Source organism: Scophthalmus maximus, chromosome 11, assembly GCF_022379125.1.
Source record: "Scophthalmus maximus strain ysfricsl-2021 chromosome 11, ASM2237912v1, whole genome shotgun sequence".
NCBI classification, from domain to species: domain Eukaryota; kingdom Metazoa; phylum Chordata; class Actinopteri; order Pleuronectiformes; family Scophthalmidae; genus Scophthalmus; species Scophthalmus maximus.
In genome coordinates, this window is record NC_061525.1 from 9,687,842 (window position 1) to 9,708,578 (window position 20,737).

Sequence of the window (20,737 nt, forward strand, 5' to 3'; positions counted from 1 at the left end):
TCTTTCTGCAGTTTGATAACAAGACAGACTGGTTGCATCGATGTAATGGATTATATCTGCCTGAAATATCACCAGCAGCACATATTTTTGGATTCCTCATGTTGCTGGTTTTGCTCTGTCCAATGCTGTTTTAAAGTCTTTCCTAAATGAACATTACTCGTGTTTGTGTTAAACCTATTTTTTCCCCTTATCCCCTTCCCATTATAAGCATAACAATGGATAGGAATTTAATTACATATAATTAAACATTTCAACAATTAACGCAAATAATAGTTAACTGATGTTACAGTGTAAACAGTGCAATATATGGCTTGTTTTAAACAAGATTTAACATGGTAACAAAGCTGTTTCTCCCTCTGTGCACAGGGACTTGTTTTTAGTTTTGTAGTCTCAGTTGTCACCCTTGGTTCCTTAGTTACCACGGGGTCACCTGCTCTTCTCAGGTGTAATGCTCGAGTGAGTGTCAGGTAGACTAATGTTAGATCTGTGTGATTCACGTCTGTTTGGAGAGCTGTCTGGGGAAATGTGGTGCTTCAAAGTCTGCTTTTTACACCACATCAAGCTTTGAGACACGAGACACAAGAATGCGCCCCGGGCAAAAGGTTCGCTCTTCCTCAGCTTCTGGAAGATTAGAAACCCAAAATATGACCAGGTAATCTGCTCTTTCACTGCTCTTCTTAGTTTTGAGTGCTTTTCAAATTGATCTTGACTGTACATTGTTTACACTAAAAGTTGTAATTTCTAGACCAGGGATAGTGAGACCATATGTTGAGGCCTGTTGAGCATGTTGTCACGCATTAATCTCTGTCTTGTTCCGAGAATGTTTACTGTTGTCATGGTGCTTGAGCTGCCATCTGTGGCAGAACTACAGGATGTTATACAGGAAGTCTGTTCACATGGGACTCATAATCACTAAGTCCTGAATAGATTCCTGTGTAGCTTCCACCGGCACTTCATTTTGAAAGAAAATGTGGGCAACCCTGAGTCAAGTAAAGATACAATGAGTTCCTTTTCACATACTTTTAAGCGGGCCAAAAATATTGACTTAGAGCAACAATATAGTATAAGAGCAGTGCATGCATTTAATCAGAATAACATCTCAAATCCTCCAGCATCCTTTCGGAACCGGAGGGTACAGGGGCGAGGACGAGAAAAACCTCCGGGCCTGGATGTCTGGGTGAGAAAGTTGCAGAGGGCTTCTCGGCACTGAGGCAAGTAGACTTGGACATTGAAGAGCAGCCTGGGTGGCTGATGCGAGAGCTGCTGAAGCAGAACAGGCGAAGGCACTCTGTCACTCTCGGAGATAAGGCTCCAGTCATGAGACGACAACACCACAGTATAAATTCGATTCACAGACTCTGCAGCCTCAAGGTACAGTTTTCAAAACATTCGTCAGGGAAATCGGAGACACAAATGTGACATTTAAACCTCAAAAGTTGGCTTTGTCTACCTTGTGGTGCCATGCTGTTCCTAAAGTTGTTGCTTTTAGACACAAGGTGTCACTAGCGTGTTACGTTGCAAGCCAATGCCAGCTAACCGTTACTCTCCAAACTGCTTAGACTCAGTTTCAGCTCACATCTCACCAGCAGCAATATGAAGGTGGGGTAATGCCAAAGATGCCATTTTAAATCATGTCGATGATCAATCTACCTGCAGGTGGACAGCACATTGAGCAGGAGAGTCTATCCACGAAGCCGGGGATGGCCATGTTTCAGGACAAAGTAAAACAAACATAGTTGCTGAGGCAGCCACTTAAATGGAAACCAACTAGATTCGAATTCAAGCTGACAGGAATGATCGAGCGATGTAGGGGGCCGGTGCAAATGCACCGTCTGACGTTTGTGGGTTTCAGTTGTAGATGTCAGTCACACTCTCCTGCTTAATGTAATGAATAATGTGCAATGACGGATTAGGCGGAGCAGGCTCAGGACTTCAAAGTTATGCAACTCCTAATAAAAGAATTTGGAAAGCAGTGGAGGTTATGTGAGTGCTTTTAGCACTTACATCACTTTGACTGATTAAACAATTATCTTAACAATTCAGGAGACACCTCAGGGAAACCTAGACTCCAGTTACATTCTTGAGGAATTAGGCTGTTTATCCCTGTTATTTATTAATGATGGATCAAAGACTGTCATGGATCAAGGGGCCGTTGCCAGGAAACTGTGGCAAACTGAAGAAAGGCCATGAGCACAGAGAGTGGGGCCTGTCATCTGGCCTCATGCAAGCATCTCAGAGACGCGTCACAGCAGGTGGTTGACTTGTGGCCGTTGCAGACGGTCATTAATTCTCAAAGGTGGTGTGTGTTGATAATAACAGTTCCCAGTTTCAACATGCAGTGTTAACGTCTCCTCTCTGACCCTGATTTGTATTTTTAGCTCTCAGACCTTATGAACGGCCTGGTGAGTGGATTTGAGTGGACTGAGAGAGAAAAAAAATGGAAGGAGCATTTTTGGCTCATTAACTTATTTACTTGTTCCATTGTGCGCTGTGCTCCTCATATAATATTCATAGTCAACTTGCATGATAGAAATCGGCTTATTCCACAACATACAGTAACATCAATGTTTTTCCTCCCACCAACAAGATCGATGAGAGAATATCACTTGACAACCTGCAGAAACTGAAACTAGCATTTGAGGTACTGTATGAGCTGCATCTTCACTGACACACTGATCGTGTGGTGATACATTCCTGAGACATTTGACTATATTTTTCTTCATAAAGGACTTTGAAACGGGTGGCTTGAGATGCATCGATGCGAAGAATTTTGGACGTCTAGTGAAGAAGTGTTTGGGTTTGCCTGACACAGTAAGACAGTGGACAACATTTCTCTTTTTATCTTGCTGCCTCTCAGGTTCTCTCCTCTCCGCGTTCCCTGTGTCTCACTTCTTTGAAATTAAGGACAAGCATTTGCAATTACATGATCAATTTACAATAAGTGTCACTTGCCTTTATCCTTTTTTTCTTTCAAATTTCACAGAGCAATGAGCAGATCCAGGGGTTATTTAAGAAGATAGATTATTCAGGCCAAGGAAGAATTTCATGGGTGAGCAGAAATTCATATTTGTCTCTTATGGAGCATGCAGCCTTTTCATTTAGTGTCATGGGAGTTCTAACACAGTCTCATGCATGGCAACACCAGAAACCTGCAACAGAAAAAAAGGCTTAGCAAGGATATGAAAAATTAAAAATAACAGGGTTAATTCCGCAACTGTAATTCAGGATTTTTCGGAGCGAGTGTAACTGGACCTGACCTGGACACAGTTATTTGGGTTAATCAGCTTTTCTAGTTAACTGTATACTAACACAATTATCTTGAGTTGACTCAAAGGCAAAGGCAATTATTACATTGGTATTAATGCAAAGTAATGACTTAGGTTTTTAACAGGTTGCATGAATTGTAGAGCAAAACGATGTCCTGCTTTGTACATGTGTAAAAAAAAGATTATTAGAAGATACCGCGACTGTAGATATCTGGTCCCACCTTGCAGCAGGATATTTTTTATTTTTTTTTATTTAAGTTTTAGGATAATTCCATACTTACTACTCATATTTCACTTTTGATAAAAAATGGACCTGCAGGGAAGACAGCATGAACATCTCTAACACACAGTAATGTGATGCAGGGTCAGTTCTGCACGTACATGCTGCAGGAGTACAAGGAGAAGGAGGAAAGTGCGAAACGCAGTAAACAGGTGGCGTTTACTCTGCCAGCCACCACGAAGGCGTTGGGACACGGTATTCCCATTGTCAACATCCACTCCGACCATGATGGCACCATCATAACAGTGCGAGAGGACAGTGCTGTTTGCTTCTGGAGCCCTGAGCTGCAACCCCTGAAGACCAAGCACCTATTTGTATGTATATTTACCTGAACGCTCTGGTTTCATTCTACTGTATGTTTGCCTTCGAGTCTACACGTCCCATTAGAGGACCAAAACCAACAATGTGTAGCTGAATCTCTCGGTACTTTTCGACTACCCTACCTCCTCTGTGCCTCTCTGCCATAGTGAGGACGCAAACCTTTATAAAACATCCATCCATCCATTATCTATCCCAGCCGACATCGGGCGAAAGGCGGGGTACACCCTGGACAGAGACACACAACCATGCACCCAAACATTCACACTTATTGTCAATTTAGAATCTGCAATTAACCTAATACCCCAACCTTCATGTCTTTGGACTGTGTGAGGAAGCCGGAAAACCCGGAGAAAACTCAGGCAGACACAAGGAGAACATGCAAACTCCACGCAGAAAGGCCCTGGTTGGTTGTTTCGACCAACCAGGCGACAGCGCTAACCACTGTAACACTGTGTCACCCCCTTTACAAAACAATTAACAAGTATATGGTTTAATAATTTAAAAAAAAGGATAATGTCTTCTTAAACAGTGAGAAACTGTAGATCTTAGCAAATGTTACTCGAATCAGGGTCAATGTTAAGGGGGCTAGGGGCCTATTTTTAGCAGCTGACATTTGCTGTCCTCTTGGATTTTTGAAAAGTCAGACCGACTCAAAGTAAAGTGCAGTGAGTGTGTTCATTGAATCAAGGAACATGTGGCTCACTCATCAAAACAAAAAAAAAGTGATAAGGCAAACTTGTAGAGGAATTAATTCATCATTGTTTTGCTTTAGTGTGTCTTTCAGTCATAGTAGTCAAATAACAGAATAGACTTAATTATTGTCCAAATGTACAAACGGTACTAGGGGTATAGAAAGGCTGGATAGAAAAAAATACATCCTTACAATATGACATCCATCATAGCTCTATCTGTCTCTATCAATAACTGTCTCTGTCAAAAGCAAATGACACAATTTAAGATTTGCTAGTATTTTACTGCAGTTCTATTACTTAATAAATAACATTGTACAAAAGAGGTGTTGATTACATTTTTTCCACCTCCTTTAGGTTTACAATTTACAAAGAATATGTTTTTAACACATGACTCCCTTATCCATAACAGACCGAAGGACCTGCCAACAGGAAGTCAAAGTGGGCAAGTGATTTCACTCTGATGACCGAGTACAACAAGCTGATGATTGCGACAGGGTAATAAGAAATGGTGTAATGAAATCACATAAACATTGGGTCATTTATTGGGGGAATTTATAACTTGTCGTCCTCAGGCCCCAGATTATGCAAGATGTGTTTATTGTGCATGTTTTCATTATCTTGCAGGGACAGGGAGATTCAGCTTTATGATCTGTCCACTCTGGAGCCGTATTGCCAAATCAATGCACTAGACACGGTGCCTCTGACATTATACTACGGGTGAGCAACGAAACTAACACACTGTATCTTCCAAATGTGCCATCAAGTCCTACATGATGGTTTATGGGTTTTTTCCTATCTCATAGCTGCACTGGTCCTGATAAATGTTGCATTTTGTATGGAGACACTGAGGTATGTCATAAAAAATAGGTAATGATAATAATCTTACTATCAGTCAAAAATAATTTATTATGACTAACTGAAATGATTCTGGGAGAGGTTAATTCATGTCTTTGTGTTTCAGGGATGTGTGACTATCATTTTGATATCTTCTGTTGGAGATACCCTCAGGTAATTGTGCTCCTCTCATGACCCACTACACATCTTCCTCTTAAAACGGCACTATTAACGTATACATTATTTTCACAGTATGATTCTGTCAGATCTTTCCCAGCAATATTCTGCTAATGTTCAACATCAGTGATTACTCAACCGGACCTAAAGGAGACATACACCATTAATAGATTTGTTTTGTTTTCTTATTTGCCTCCCAGAATATGATTGTGGCTAATCAAATAGAGTTTATTTATGAAAAAGAAATCGTTATTACAATAGTGATGAGTGAAATAAATTCACTGCGTGTTTGGGGATTCTCTGACTTTTGGGGATGCTGAGAAGTAGTAATTTTTTTGAATTGACATTATTTGCAGTCAGTCAATCATTTTGGTCGCCCTTTGCAATTTTCATCTTTTATAAATAATATGAGAAACATATCACAAAAATATTGAATATGGAACCTTGGCAGGTTCCAGAGCAGTATAATGAAATGTAAATATTTTGGATTAAAATGAAGGCCACAATTTGAAACAGCTATCACATAGAGAATGTGGGAGTTGTTCCAGTGTATCAGAACTTTGTGATTCACAAAATTGAACCCATTCCCAGTGATTTGGTTACTTTGCTCAGGATATTGGGAAACAAGGTGCCTGGACCCAATGGAGTCCTGAAAATGATAGCAAGGTGGAGAGTCGCTGCAATGTCGCTTCAAATATGTGGTTGTAAATTGTACCGTTGCTTCCTCCTATAGGTTTCCCCGTCAATCAAAGAAATCATTTGTGTGGCAATGTGAGGCTGTGATCTGTGTAAGGCGTGACTGTACATCTCAATTTCTCTTTTTATAGATTATGGAATAAATTACCAAAGGTTGAAAACATTCCCAACATAGTGATTGACAACGCGGCGGTCTCGCCGAACGTGACATTTGTCAGATGGAAGGTTCATCATGGCTGGGTGACACAGGTGACGCTTTTACATATCACCCATCAATATGAACACACCTTCTTCAGCGAGGAATTAAGTTCAGCCATGCTCATGACAGCTTACAATACCTGCGGAAACAGTGTAATGTTCAGTGCTGTGGCATTTTACTTGTATTATGAACAGATACTCCTGCAGTAAACTGAGCAACTAACTGTTTCCTCTGAATTCAGGCAAAATATTTTCCAAGTTTCCAAGCTGTTGTCTCCTCATCAAATGAAGAATCTTCTCTCGTTCTAGGTAATTTGTTAGGAGGTGTGTTGTTGGTTTGAGCGATCCTGTTTGTCAGCAGGATTACTCAATACGTTATGGATGTAATTGCATGGTAACAGGCGATTGGATTTTGCGAGGGATCCCGATTTTTTTTTTTAAGGATTCTTCACCATTGTGAGATTTGAGTGAAGCAGCATACAGATGGGGAATTGGCCGGCCTTGGCGGAGGTCTGAGCTCTCTGAGTGCTCTTGTGTTCAGCTCGTTTATTTGGCTTTTTTCTTTGCTTTTTTTTTGCCAAAGAAACATTGACTTACCTGTCTGTTCTTACACCCACGGTCTCTGGAAGATCACAGGAAATTTGAAAAGAGGAGGAAGAGCCTTGTGCTTGAAATAACACCACTCTTACGGGAGCCTTAATGTATGTGGATCTTTTCTGTTATATTTTGTTGAGCCAGTACCCATCACAAAATGTTTTCACTGGATGTGCTTGTTCTTTTTCCTTATTTTCTGTAACGAAAGAGCCACAAAAACATGCATGCTGGAATTGATGGTAAATAAGTATCAAGTCCCCACAAATATACTCAGTGTTGAACATGAGGCAGCCTGGCAGGAGAGCTGTCATGGATGACTCATGATGACTCATCTATCTCAAATTCACCAATCAATGCCTGTGTGTGTGTGTGTGTGTGTGTGTGTGTGTGTGTGTGTGTGTGTGTGTGTGTGTGTGTGTGTGTGTGTGTGTGTGTGTGTGTGTGTGTGTGTGTGTGTGTGTGTGTGTGTGTGTGTGTGTGTGTGTGTGTGTGTGTGTGTGTGTGTGTGTGTGTGTGTGTGTGTGTGTGTGGGTGTGTGTGTTTTGTGTGTGTGTGTGTTTTGTGTGTGTGTGTGTGTGTGTGTGTTTTGTGTGTGTGTGTGTGTGTGATAGAGAGAGAGAGAGAGAGATCGCCTTTGTATGTGGACATGTCCAATTACCAGCTCGGTCATTTATTCTGATAACAATTTATACTGACTCCAAAAAAAAAGCATGTTGTGATTAAAGCTCATGCAAATTGCCTTGTATTAAAACACTCTTTGTCTTTGTTTTTTTCCCTTCTCGAGGCTGTGTGCTGCCTCTAACAGACGCGGAGCAGCAGTTGAGTGAGATCAGAGAGGCCTGTTACGAAGGTAAGACCAAGAAGGTCCAGATGAGCTGGACTCCGCAGATCCGGGCATCATGTGACCAGACAGTTTTCACTGTTCACAAAGGTGTCAAGACCTTTGACCTTTGTCAAAAGCACAGCTTGTTGGTCACTGGAGGCATGGACAGACTCATACGAATGTGGGACCCCCACTTTTCTGGGTGAGGGACCAGAATTCAGTGGGCTTACTTCAAGACAGTTAACATTAAGTTAAAATCCTCCCCTTCTTCCTGGTTCTGTCTCTTTGTAGGAAACCAACTGGCATTTTGAAAGGCCACTCTGCTCCCATCGTCCACCTCTGTATCTCCTCTGAGGACAGCCAAATCTTCTCTGTGTCCACTGACAGCACGGTGAAGGTGATACATGACTCATCCTCTATCTTTTACGTGTTAAATGCTGCATTTAACTTCATTGATGTGACCGTGCTGGTTATTTCAGGGATTAAGATCCAAGACACACATTTATAATCAATTCATGGAACATGATGCATTTTTACAGATTACACCACCCAGCAGTATAAGCAGAGTGAATTGAAAGCTCCTTGGCCAGCTACTGAGCACTATTTACATACATTCATTATAATGATCCAGTAAATATACAGATAATGACAAGAGCCATTGAGCATGATAAGTATGTTTGATATTTCAAGCACAAATTGCTAATTCCTCTGCATTTTAATTTAAGAAAAATGTACATGCTTGAATATTTTTGTAGTGTGATATTTTCTACTTTTACTTAATAAATAGTCCAAATACTTTTCTTTTGAATCTGTGTTCACCTGTTCCCTTTTCAGATCTGGGATATTCAAGACCAGTCTTGCCTGTTTACAGCAGACCCCAAAGCGAGCGGGATTCATGGTGACATATCTGCATGCTCGTATTCGTCCGCAATGAAATCTCTCTTCATCGCAGCAGACTGCATGGCAGTGCTCTCACTAAAGATAAGGTTGGCTGTCATGCCTTTGTGCTTTATTCATCATAAAATCCAATGTGTTCTGAAGATACTTTGAATATATTCCTCAAATGGACTTAAGGATAATGGTGTGTGAAAATCTAAAAAGACATCTGGGGATTTTTGAAGATTAATCATTCCACTCTTTGCTTAAACATACAGATTTTACAGGGGACCTATAATGATTGTCCTCGTTTTCTGTCATGTGCAACATTAGATTGTCAAATGTCCATATTTAACATGGTCTCAAAGTTTCAAATAATGAGATCAAAGTATGTGAAAGTAATCCCTATGAGACCAAAGCTCAGGCGTCAGACTGCTCTTTCTACTTCTGTGACGAGCTGATTTCCTTATACACTTATCCGTTCCGAGCGTAGCTCCTTTTACCAAGACAGTCTTCTTCAGTGGTACTATGGACATTTAATGTACTGAAGTATTTGGCGACAGCAGAAGAACATTTCACACACAACATCAGCGGCATATAGGCCTATAGAAAAATACGCAGATTGTGATTACAACACTGACTCCAGACTTATGTCACACAATAAGTGTGTAATGGGTGTAACAGTTAAAAAAAACAGAGATGTCCTGCTGTAATCATTTGTTGCAGCAGATATTTGTGCTGTCATCTCTCATAGTTTGGATCGGATTCAGACTCAAACATTTACAGATGGATTTGCGAAATCGCCATTTCCAATCATTTGTGTTCTGTTACTAATCGTTTTACAACTAGTTAAGAGGATGAGGTGGGAGAAAGTTTTTAAGCTTTTAAGAAGGCCTGAGCCAATATTGCCTGTTTCAGTCAGAGGCTCAACTCAGGGGCTGTGTAACAGGCAGCGTGAGATAAAGAAGAGCTTTTTTTTTCAAACTGTCAATCATTTCATCAGACTGCTTCTCTGATGAACTCGGTGCTATTCAGTTTGGTATCTTTTTCCCTTGTAAGGCCACAATTTTGCAGCCGCCTGACAGTTTCGCATAATAAGCCTGTAATGTGCTGCGGCTACAGTCAGGAGTTCCGTCAAGTTGTCAGCTGCACTGAAGGATCTGTGAGTAAATCAGTGCTTTACTACATCTGTGATACGGGTGACCAGGTTCACATGTTTTTTGGTACGACAGGACAATTTTAATGAATGTGACATTAAGTCATAACGTTACATGTTTTCAGGTAGTAAAAGTCTGGGATTTTGACACTGGGCGTCAGGTCTTTGAGTTTGGTGGCACACGGGATCTGTCTGCCATCACATGCATGACGTTTGACCTGAGAGGGAGGAGGTACAGAGTCTGCAGCAGTTAGAGAAATATTTCACTTTTTTTAGAAAATATGTTCAGCCACTACTCTTTCACGCTACAGTATGTTTGTGTGTTTGCAGACTCATCACAGGTGGAAGAGATGGATGTTTAAAGATCTGGAACTTCAACAATGGTCAGTGCCTGAAGACACTCAAGAAGGGTATGTATTGTTAACCTACATTAAGAACCTGGGAAATAAAACGTTTGAAACACTATATTATGCAGTAACTGTGAGAAATCCCTTTCCTGCAGACGGTGAGTGTAACGAGGTGTGCGACTGCATCTTTCTGAAAGTTAACAGGAACTCGTAAGTAATGATGTGATAGTTGGCAAATGTTCTTGGCTCAGTATAAATTATAAATCCATGTTGAGCTTGTGCAATTTATTTTTGCAGCTATGTGATGTCTGTCGGCCGGGACCGGAAGATTGACATTTACTCAGTGAGTATAAAAGGAGGAAGAAGACAGAATATGTGTTATTTGTCATTTGTATTTCAGAAATCCCATTCCCATTATTTCTCCAATTCCCCCGCCCCTCCATCATATTGCATCCCATTTGCATTTGTTTACCTTGTCATTTCCAGCTGAACTACATTCTGATACCCCTGGAAAGAATAGATTGATAGTTCATGCCACATATAGCCTGTTTTGAATTTCATTATAAAACCAGACAATTGAGAAAAGAGTGTGCACATTTTTGGGGGGACTGCAAATGAATCTTCTTGTCCTTGTTGTATTAATACAAATGTTGATGTGCTAATAGGATGTTCTACAAGCCACTGATTTTGTTATATGAATATCTCCTTTTATTCACTCAGGATATACCTGAGGACCTTCGTCATGTCCAGAGGCCCCAGCCTTCGTGGGAGGATGACCTGGTGATTAATGAACAGAAAACTGTCTTGAAAATAACTTGGATGAAAAGATGTTCAGGCAGGACAAAATAATAGGTAGTTCAATGGATTCTGAGTTTGAATTCTCCCTGTGACAAACACTGGATGGATTCAGTCATTAGTCTACAATTTCTACAAAAGCACCACACCCTGTTATGAAAGCAAGAAGGGGACAAATTGTGTCTTTATGTTGTGAACTGAGTGTGCGATCAAAAACACATCTCACACACAGTGTCAGCTCGCTCTGGAGTTATTAGATTACCACCTCACTGTTTTTATCTATTAATAACGCTGTTGGCAATAACGCACATGGTTTTCATGAAATTGAATTATCTTTTCCAGCAGTTGAAATTAAACGAGTGCATATACCCAGGTGTTGTGCAGGGGTACAGTTTTGAGGTGAGGAACTCTAATCTGCTACAATTTCATAGGTAAACTTTTTACTCCTCTACATTAATTTCATAACTTTACAAACTCTGTCAAAGCTTGACATACATATATAATCATCTTATAAGATATAGTCTATTGTTATGTATTAAGTACCAAGTAAAGAAAGCCTCAAATTGAGACACCATTAACATGCTGTTTACAATTGAATAAAGCACTAACAATAATCAAATACCATGATACAAATAATAATTATATATATCATTTCTAATTATTTCAATTATTATAATATTATATATATAAAGACTCCATCTGTCCCATTCGGCAGTGCTTTCACTATATTTGATATGTTTACTTCTGAACAATTTTAATTTAGGGCTTTTACCTGTTATGGAATATTTTATAGTGTGGTATTGCAGTTTTTTTACTTGAAGGATTCTGAATATTCTCAGCTCAAGTCAAGTTTCAGATTCATTCTAACCTGCATGGCTGTATGAGTATCTACGTGTCCCACACACAATGCTTCATTGTCTCCTGGCTGTCACAAACCCATCTGGGCACATTATGCAGTGGGGCTGCTTGGCCAGTTCTGTCCATGCTTTGCCTCGCTTACTGTTGCCCCGACTGGGCAGTGAAAGCCAAAGCTCTACCGCAGGTTCTATTTTCATACAGACACAGGGGACACGTTAGACTTAGTCCTAAGTATTGTTTTGCTGACTGGCTGGAGAGTGCAGAGAGAGATGGGTAACAAAGCGTCCCTGATCTCTGGCCCACTGTGCTGCATCCCCCGCAGGAAAATGTTTAACTCAAGCAGTGAGTTACCCCATCCCCCTGTCTCCCTTTCATCCTTCTTCTCTCCTTGTTCCATTTCTCTCCGTTTTGAGATATTTGTAAATGTTTGTGTCTTTTAGTATATCTTTTGCAAGAATAGTATATATATACTAATACTATAATACTGTATATACAATTTTATACTTTTTATTGATGCATTGTTTTCTCCAATAAACATTATTGAGTTCCCATCACATAGATGATAAACGATGCTGCCAGTGCAGCCGAGCTTTTACCTGTTGTTTATGCTCTAGAGAGTCGGAGGTCTCACCGAGGTGTAGGAAGGGTTTCATCACTGACTCAGTCCAGAACACAGGGTGTGCACCAAATGTCCTGTGTGCCACCACCACAGTGTCTCATAGTGTTACCTCAGTTCTCAAAAAAAGGTGTATGATTTCTGTGTATTTCAACACCATAGTAAAGACGTAAAATATACTGTAGCGTGACGGAGGCTGCATAAGTGGAGGACGTTTGGGTAGATGAATGGGTCTAAAAATCCATGGCCGTTTCACAGCCTTCAAGCATGTTTATTACTGTAACAATCACGATGGAGGCCCTTAAAAACCAAAGAAGTGCTTATTTTTTTAAAACTGAGATCTTTAACTAAACTTTGTTTTTTAAACATAACCAACCTGTGACCTTTCCACAACAATGACCCTATGTGTTCATGACAACAAAAGTCCCGTAGACCGCAAGTATGCTCCTTTTGGGTTGTATCTGAGGGTTGATGGAGGACTTGTTGGGTGTGACGCAGCATTTCTTTGAGAAAAATTCTTATTTTAGCATGTTAACATGCTCCCAAAATTAATGCAAATGTGCTGTTGTTCGGTAGATGTCGTTGTGAGTGGGGTCTTTTCCTGCGTGCTAACATTTGCTAATCAGCGCACTAAATCTCAACTACTGTTTTGAGAATTTTATTGGACACATATAGGCCTGATGGGGTAAAAGTCAATGGATCAGACAAAAATCATTAAGATCTATCATCTTCATCATTAAAGTAAATTCATTTTCCTGAGAGATCTGTGTTAGATATATGATACAACAAATATTGTACTGCCTCAAATATTTAACAACCACTACAGCTTATAGCCAAGCAAAACCTCTCTTCATTATCAGGTCAAATCATCGATAATTCATTAATAATTAAGGCTGCTTTGAAGGTGTATCAATCTCCAATATCATCACGCGGTAGATTATGGTTCGTTTATGCAACGTTACCTGTAGAATGTGGCCTGGTTATCTCTAACAGGTAAACACAAGAGATGAGAAAGATAACTGATTCTCACTTACACTGAATGATCCGTTGGAAGACGTGAGCCCCCTGTCATCTCTTTCATTATGGCTTCTGGTTCCACTCCCCCCCAAGAGGCCCATTAAAAGAGCAGAAAGATCGCATTACTGTTGCTGCGGTGGGGGAAGAGACCCCATTCGATTATCTACAGAGCCCTCTCTTGACAATTGTTTTTCATTAATGGCTCGCAGGAGGAAGATCAATGGGTTGTCCCATACACTGTATATTGGTCTCCGTCTCTTATCCACGAGGCTCGGGTTCACTGTGAATGTTTCTGTTCCTCCAGATGGTCAGTCTTGTGTTGCATCTCATTAAAATTTCAAAACATTGGCCCAGTTCAGATAAATATTTCGCTGTGACATGGATTATAATATAGGTTCAAAAATGCCATCTGCTTTTCCTGATTTTGCCCCACGGTTGGTTAATTGTTGGCAGCCTCGCTCCGAGCAAACGTTTCCTGTTGAGTTCAGAGACAAATAAGGACATAGAGAACAAGATGGATCACTTTGTCTCCTCAGCTCTTCGGAAAAACATTTCCCTGATATTTTCGATTGATAACCTTATTGCGTATGCTTGTCTGACATGTGAATACTCCTTCATCATTTCTAAATTGATAAGGTTAATTGAATATTGAATATTTTGTCTATAAATGTTTCATGTCTGTGCCATGTCTGATGAATATAAGCTACCACTAGCAGTTGGAAACTGAGAAACTAGATGGTTTGCTCTTGAAAGTATTTTGTTTTTTTTCACACTTAGTTGTTAGTACTGATTTAAAAAAAAAAACAAGCATTAATTGACATGCGTAATATGCATGTTTTAGCTGTTTGTTGGAATGTGTTAAAAGTAGTTTAACACATTTCATTTCATGCTGAAGAGATGAAAAAGTAATTAACTGTATCATTTCATATGCAAACAAAGATTGAAATCCATTATATAAACTCAGTGACTGTAAAACTGCATATTATTTCAGACTTGGCAGTGAAAAACTTTATTATGTTCCAGTTGTTAGGGAGACTCACATTTCTGTCTTTCTTCAGAAGAATGGCCATAATGAGGACGTCCTTTGTGCGGCGCAGTGTCCTCCGTCCCTCCTGGCCACCAGCAGTTATGATGGAGAGATTATAGTGTGGAACGTCGTTTCTGGACGTATACAGTGTCGGTTTGTCACCCCTCATGCAGCTGAATACCAAAGTGCTGAAGGTGATTTTGTATCCTCAAACTGAGTGATGAATATGCTTCATTTACTGAAAATCCCCCGTGACCTGAACATTGTGCTTATCTCTGTGATGTAGGACTGGACTTAAGTGTTCCCAGCATCATTTTCCTCAAGAACCTCAAGGTTTCTTCTGCGACAGCTCTCCTGTCTTCTGGAGCCGTGGGTCAGTGCTATGCAATGGATCATTAATTATTGCGCATGATTGCACACGACTACCTTCCTCGATGTCTTTCAATACAGTGTTAATTATGTACAGTATTTTCTCTTTTAAAGGTTGTATAAATATCTGGCAAGTGCTCCGTGGAGGAAAGTTTGTGAGCAGCTTCAAAGCCGTGAGATATTTTACTCTACATTGTTCTTCAGTTTGGCTTTTGGATATCCAGGAAAAGAGCTCCAGTTTTACTTTTCTCTCTCTTAAAAAATTGCTGAAATACTAATTCAGTCTCTATGCTTAGCTCTGTAGTTTTAAACAACTGGAAGGTATCTTTCTTGCAAAGCTGAAATAAAATATGTGCCCAAGGAATTCTCCTTAAGACAGCAGGGATTGTCTTTTCAGGCTGTACAACATAAAAATGTTCATATTTTTCACAAGAGACACACAAATCCCCTAAAAACTATTTTTTTCTTGCTTCGCTATCACATCCCAGTTGGGTTTTTTAACGAGCAACAATGGCTCTTCACAATTGGAGGTGCTCTCATTTTTTACACAAACTAACTTTCTTCATGATTAGTTTCTGCCATGTGTTGCCTGCCTGATTATTTGAAGAGGTCTATTATCCAGGGGAATATATTAGTCTACATTCTGTTCAAGTGGGAGAGAGCCACTGCCAAACAATTTTAAAAAATGAGTAGTCGGTGACACTGTTTTTCCATGCAATGACAGAAAGTTACTCATATTCTAATGCTCTTTTTTAAATGTCCATTATGCAGTCTAGATTCCAGCAAAAGATTACAAAACTGGCTAAAACAGACAAGGACACACTGCTGTATGCTGCTGACCAAATTGGTTACATCTACGTTTACAACATGAACAAGTATTCCCCAGAGCAAAAATCACCAAGAGGTCAGCTTCATTCTTTACTTGCTTTGCATTTGATCAGACATATAGTAGAAGATGTACTGCTAACTGAACCCTAATTCACATTTTGAGAGCGTTTCTGTTTCTTATTTTTTTTTCTCCATTTATTCAGCTGAAACCTTCTGGCGTGCTCACACAGGCAGAGTTTCTGGGTATGTGAAATACAAACAGTTCATTCGCAACACTTTTTCATGGCCACACATTCCCCCTGTCATCAGTCTTAAATTATTGGCTGACTGCAGTCAAAGAGCAAATTGACTTTCGGTTGTGCCCTTAACCTTTAAAAACTTAAAACTCCCAATGCGTACATCCTTGGTGGGACCAATCACCCCTGGTCTGGGGAGTCGCTGGCAGCAGAGCCAGTTTCACTCCTTCTTGCTGCAGCAGACAAACAGAGTGTAGAAGAGACTGCGTGTGTGGGAAAGTCTTATCAAGTACACATATGATCAGTGTAGGTGAGATGCTGCCCGGGCTGCAAACGCACCAACACAGTGACGATTAGAGTAGTTCTGCCAGAAATGCCATCTCCCATTTTGCCCCATGTCTCTTTGTTCTGGTCCAGCCTGCAGATTGTTGACAATGATCAAGTGGTGCTCACCTCATCAACAGACCACACTGTGCGTCTTTGGAGTACACGTGGTGAATTCATAGGTGGGTGTCATTCTGCTTCCATCGGTCCCCTCGTTCCAGACATTATTAATGTTCATGCAACATTAGCAACATTAATCTCGAGCAGTGCACAGCACTTTAGGTAAAATGGTTATTTATGGGTACATGCTCATTTCAGTGTAATGGTCCATGTGGCTGGAGGGGGCCCCGGGGTAAAAATGAGCTGTTTGGCCCCTGTCTCCTTTACCTCCCACTCTCTGTGTAGTGTCAAGGTGCCCTGTCAACTTCAAGTACCCATCAATTACAATGCACATTGAAAACTACATGGCAGTTTAATAATGTTTTGTCTGAGAGCTGGTAAATAACCAGCACTCCTACACTATATTATTATTACCTTGTTTCAGGTTTACAGTGTATAGATTATATTTTGTTAATTACATAAACACACACACACCGCTGCGCAGTAGGGCACTGCTGCAGGGAGATAATTCAAAATTGATGCAGACATTATGACATTTTAGGAAGTCACACTCACTTGGCACCGCACCGTAGAGTCTGGTGAACCATTAAAACTTGGAATTTTGTGCTCTTTATCCACAGGGACCTTCGGACAGTCTGAGAGCTGGAGCATCCACATCTCGTCCTCCTGGATGCACCCTGCGGTCCCTTATGAGGTTCTGATTCATCCTCTGAGTATGCCAGATCATGACATTTTAAACGTAAAAACACACCTCACTGATGCAACCAATCCCGACAAGGCCGAGGCCGACAGAGGGGAGCTACAGGTGAGCTGCGTCATTTCAGAAATAATTATCTGACTATCTTCCTCTGTGTCTCCTCACCCTCCGAATGTTGAACTGAATTGAATTTTGCCATCTCCTCTCCTGGCACTATTTGCAGTCAGCGAGGCACAGTAAGTTGAGAACTCGTCCGACATCCATCAGTGACACAGACTTTGAGGAAGATTAAAAATCACATTTTACCAACAGGAATACACGACTGGGTGAGTTATAATCATTCCAACAGCAAACACTACTGTAAATATGCAATGCAAGTCTTACAGCTGTAAATCTGACAGATTTATATTTTGAGTGTGGGCCTTCTTTTGCATTTCAGACTCTTGTCATAAAATTGCCAGGCATACTAACAAGCTATCGAACCACTGCGCTGCTGAAAAGCTTTGATACTTTGGAGCCACCAAACACCAGTGTAAGGCCTGACCCCTCTCTCGCTCTCTTGTATTGATCCTCTCATAAGCAGCACTGAGCAACTGCAGTCAACTGAATGAGATTGGACTGTATTGATCACACTTGGGGAACTGCAACATCCAATTTCATAAGAACAGAGCAAGCGCAAATAAAATACCTTGAAATAATAATGAGAATTTTGAGTATATGTGATCACACACAATGGGTTTTGGTCATAAAAAGTTAAAAAGAAATATTGAAAGAAAGTGTGAATACGTAGGCTGCAACATTAGGGTGCTTTGAATTGAGAAATAAAAGCTTGGTCAGGGCGTTTTTGCTCAAACTTCCGGCTGTCCTCCTTCGCATGTTGAAACACCCAACTGAACACATCTCAGTGTTGGTATGAAGTCAACCGAGAAGGCGTGGGGAACTCATTACCATTAAACAAGAGCAGCAGTGACATTTATGACTTCAGGCTGTGAGGCACATTTTCCTCAGTATTCCTGAGACTTATGTGAAACAGTTAAGAAAGGGGTTTTCTACAAAAATGCACTATTGTGTGATGGATTAGAAATTGCTCATGTGGATATTCTCTGTAGTCAAATACTTGTAATTATATTTTACAGATACTTCATTCTTAATGTGGCGACATCCAAAATGTTTGTGTTTATGATGGATCACATTACTGCTTGCATGTGGAAAACATCCCTCCTACTGATTCGGAAGTTCCTCTCAACTCTACAAAGCTTTATAGCATTTGCTTTAGTGTCCCTCAAACATTCAGTTTTGGTTCACTCTCACATAGCGTTTTAGGCCACAGCAGCCAGATGTTCAAAGAGAAAAGTTATAAAAACTGACTGTACAGCATTTAGAATTAATTTGAAGAGTCAGATGTTTCAGCCTGGTCTCACCAAAAGGTCAATTTAATTTCAGAGGGTCAATTCATGTTTAACCATCACAAATTTTTGCATTTCACGCCACATAATTTCTGCAATGACTAACCTCTATCCCTCCCAGCCCCGGTCAAAATAGCCTTAAAGGACAATTAGGAATATACAGCAGTAAGTTTCATGCAAAACGCTTAAAATGCATTAATGAAGGTTTTCTTCATAACTTTCATGAATTTGACAAAGTGAAGGATCTATCTGATGCTGGATTTTACCACATTAAAGACCACCTGTTAGACTTTGATGAAGTGGACAGAGACTGTCATGATTGCTAATCAGAGTACACACTAATTCGCAGGGGCAGTTACATCTAAGAACATGACAATAAAGAATAAAAGTAATATAGAGGTGGAGAATTTTTGTTATAGGTAGGTGGAAAGTGAGCCATGCTCTATGAGTGTGACATGAAAGAAATAAAATAAGGTATATTGTACAGTGAGTGCATGCAATTTTGCACAGTCCATCAATAATTTTTCCCAATGTTATTTATATTTGTTGGGCCTCCATTCATTGAAATCATAGCCACAGAGCTTTTGAAAACCTGCAATTTATCATTCCCTGTTCACACAAACACCATGCAGCACTCCCCATCCTGAGGGTGTGTGTGTGGGTGAGCAATTTAATGTTAACAAACAATAAGAGTAACCAAAGGGAGGTTATACACACCACTTTTTTTTTTTTTTGATTGCTGCAAATATTACAACCTGGCCCTGTTACCTAATTGCCCACATAGAATCACAGCAGTGGGAGCTGAGAATTATTCAGAAATAGTCGCCTATAGAGGGAAGGAGAGAACTGTAATTTTGAAAGTGGAAGTCAGAAATCTTGGGTGGGAAAACTCTTAATTACAGGTCCGAGCTCTCCACAAGTCTACATAGTTACACCCAGTGTGATGTTGAAGTGAAAACCATCTTCTCATAGGATGAAATATGTTATTCATTACATTCATATTCTTACAGTTCTGTGGAGATCTTTTTTAATATATGTGTCAGGATCCGCCTCTTTCCCCTTGTTCTCCTGCCTCCCCTTCCCTCTTCCCTCTTGCCTCTGTACTCTGTACTCTGTACTCTGTACTCTGTGTGTGTGTGTGTGTGTGTGGAGCTGGGCGTCGCCATGGTCTCCGCTCTCCTGGATGCAACCAAGCCTGCACAGCTGCTGCCACTCCTGCCATCCTCTCACCTTCAGTCTGCAGTATTTAAGACCGGCTCATTCTTCCACTCGTACAGTCACCTTCCGTGGTATTACGTCAGGTCTCAGTTTGTTTCATGTGATTAGATCAAACTTCCATGTTTAAGTCGACTTACCTTGATTCCTGTTTTTTGCTCTCTTTCCTCGTCCAGCGCTCCACCTCCAGCCTTCAAGTTACCTGCCTGGATCAAGTCCCCGGAGACGCTCCCCAGCTCACCTCTGGGGTTGAGCCCACCAGTCGCGGATCACCGCCGCACTGCCTGGAACTCCAGTTCTCCATTTTGAGTGTAAAATATATGCCCTTTTACTTAACTCAACCATCTCCCTGTTTTCTGTGCGTGAGCGCTCTGCGTTTGAGTCCAGGCCTTCTCCGTGAGAGATCATTGCAATAAGGACATTTAAGGACATGTTAAACTCCCTGAAAAACCACAGAGCCAATACTTTCATCACATAAAACATGCAGCTGCTTCAGTGACAGCTATTACCAGCACTCATGACTCCTTCACTGTAAAACCAAGTAACCGTCACTGTCCACAAATTTGCTCTTCCATTTACTGTCACTGCAGAAAAAGTGATGCTCTCTTGGTTTTCTTGTTTCTAGCTCTGGGAGAGATACATGTTCATATAGTCCGAATGTGCACTGATCAAAGTTCATCCGGATGAATGCATGCCTTCACAGGATGTCAGAGATACCGATCCTACAACTACATATGAAAGAAGGAGAATTATACGGTTGTGAAAGTGAAACACTTATTCTGCAGTGATTAATGTCGACAGTTAAAGTTCAGGCTTTTCTCGTCTTAGCGACCGCTCAAGAAACGCTTTACAGGGCAAGTCACACTTACCCATTCACACACATTCATACAGCGCTGCTATTTACCGCGCTTTCTCTGTCACATTCGTACCCTGAGCCGTCTTTAACACTTAACCCAAATTCAGGGTTAA

General features: G+C 40.7%; 1 protein-coding gene across 5 annotated transcripts; it reads left to right on the forward strand.

Moving 5' to 3' along the window:
- Positions 1–65: 65 nt before the first annotated feature.
- wdr95 (WD40 repeat domain 95) lies at positions 66–19,938 on the forward strand. Of its 5 annotated transcripts, none has more exons than XR_004789828.2 (30): positions 416–652; positions 1,113–1,371; positions 2,588–2,641; positions 2,728–2,811; positions 2,984–3,049; positions 3,630–3,860; positions 4,969–5,054; positions 5,184–5,276; positions 5,363–5,408; positions 5,521–5,567; positions 6,398–6,515; positions 6,707–6,773; positions 7,843–8,083; positions 8,173–8,278; positions 8,716–8,867; positions 9,817–9,919; positions 10,039–10,145; positions 10,244–10,323; positions 10,416–10,470; positions 10,558–10,603; positions 10,981–11,040; positions 14,605–14,767; positions 14,860–14,946; positions 15,057–15,115; positions 15,714–15,846; positions 15,974–16,013; positions 16,424–16,512; positions 17,071–17,255; positions 17,375–17,473; positions 17,587–19,938. XR_004789828.2 is itself a non-coding variant. In XM_035622905.2 (30 exons), exons 1-29 carry the CDS (start codon positions 585–587, stop codon positions 17,437–17,439), a joined length of 2,991 nt encoding a protein of 996 aa, XP_035478798.2. In that variant the 5' UTR covers positions 430–584; the 3' UTR covers positions 17,440–17,473; positions 17,587–19,938. The 5 variants fall into 5 exon arrangements, 4 of the variants coding, with proteins under 4 accessions (XP_047191600.1, XP_035478798.2, XP_035478797.2 ...); XM_035622905.2 differs by having other exon boundaries at positions 430–652; positions 14,608–14,767; positions 17,371–17,473; XM_035622904.2 differs by having other exon boundaries at positions 432–652; positions 17,371–17,473.
- The last annotated feature ends 799 nt before the right edge of the window (positions 19,939–20,737 follow it).

Bases quoted from the DNA above. Each gene is read 5' to 3' on its own strand.
- wdr95 (XM_035622904.2), top strand. From the start codon at position 585: ATGCGCCCCGGGCAAAAGGTTCGCTCTTCCTCAGCTTCTGGAAGATTA. The intron at 5,409-5,520 runs GTATGTCATAAA...TTTGTGTTTCAG, and splicing joins TTTTGTATGGAGACACTGAG to GGATGTGTGACTATCATTTT. The intron at 11,041-14,604 runs GTGATTAATGAA...GTCTTTCTTCAG, and splicing joins CTTCGTGGGAGGATGACCTG to AAGAATGGCCATAATGAGGA.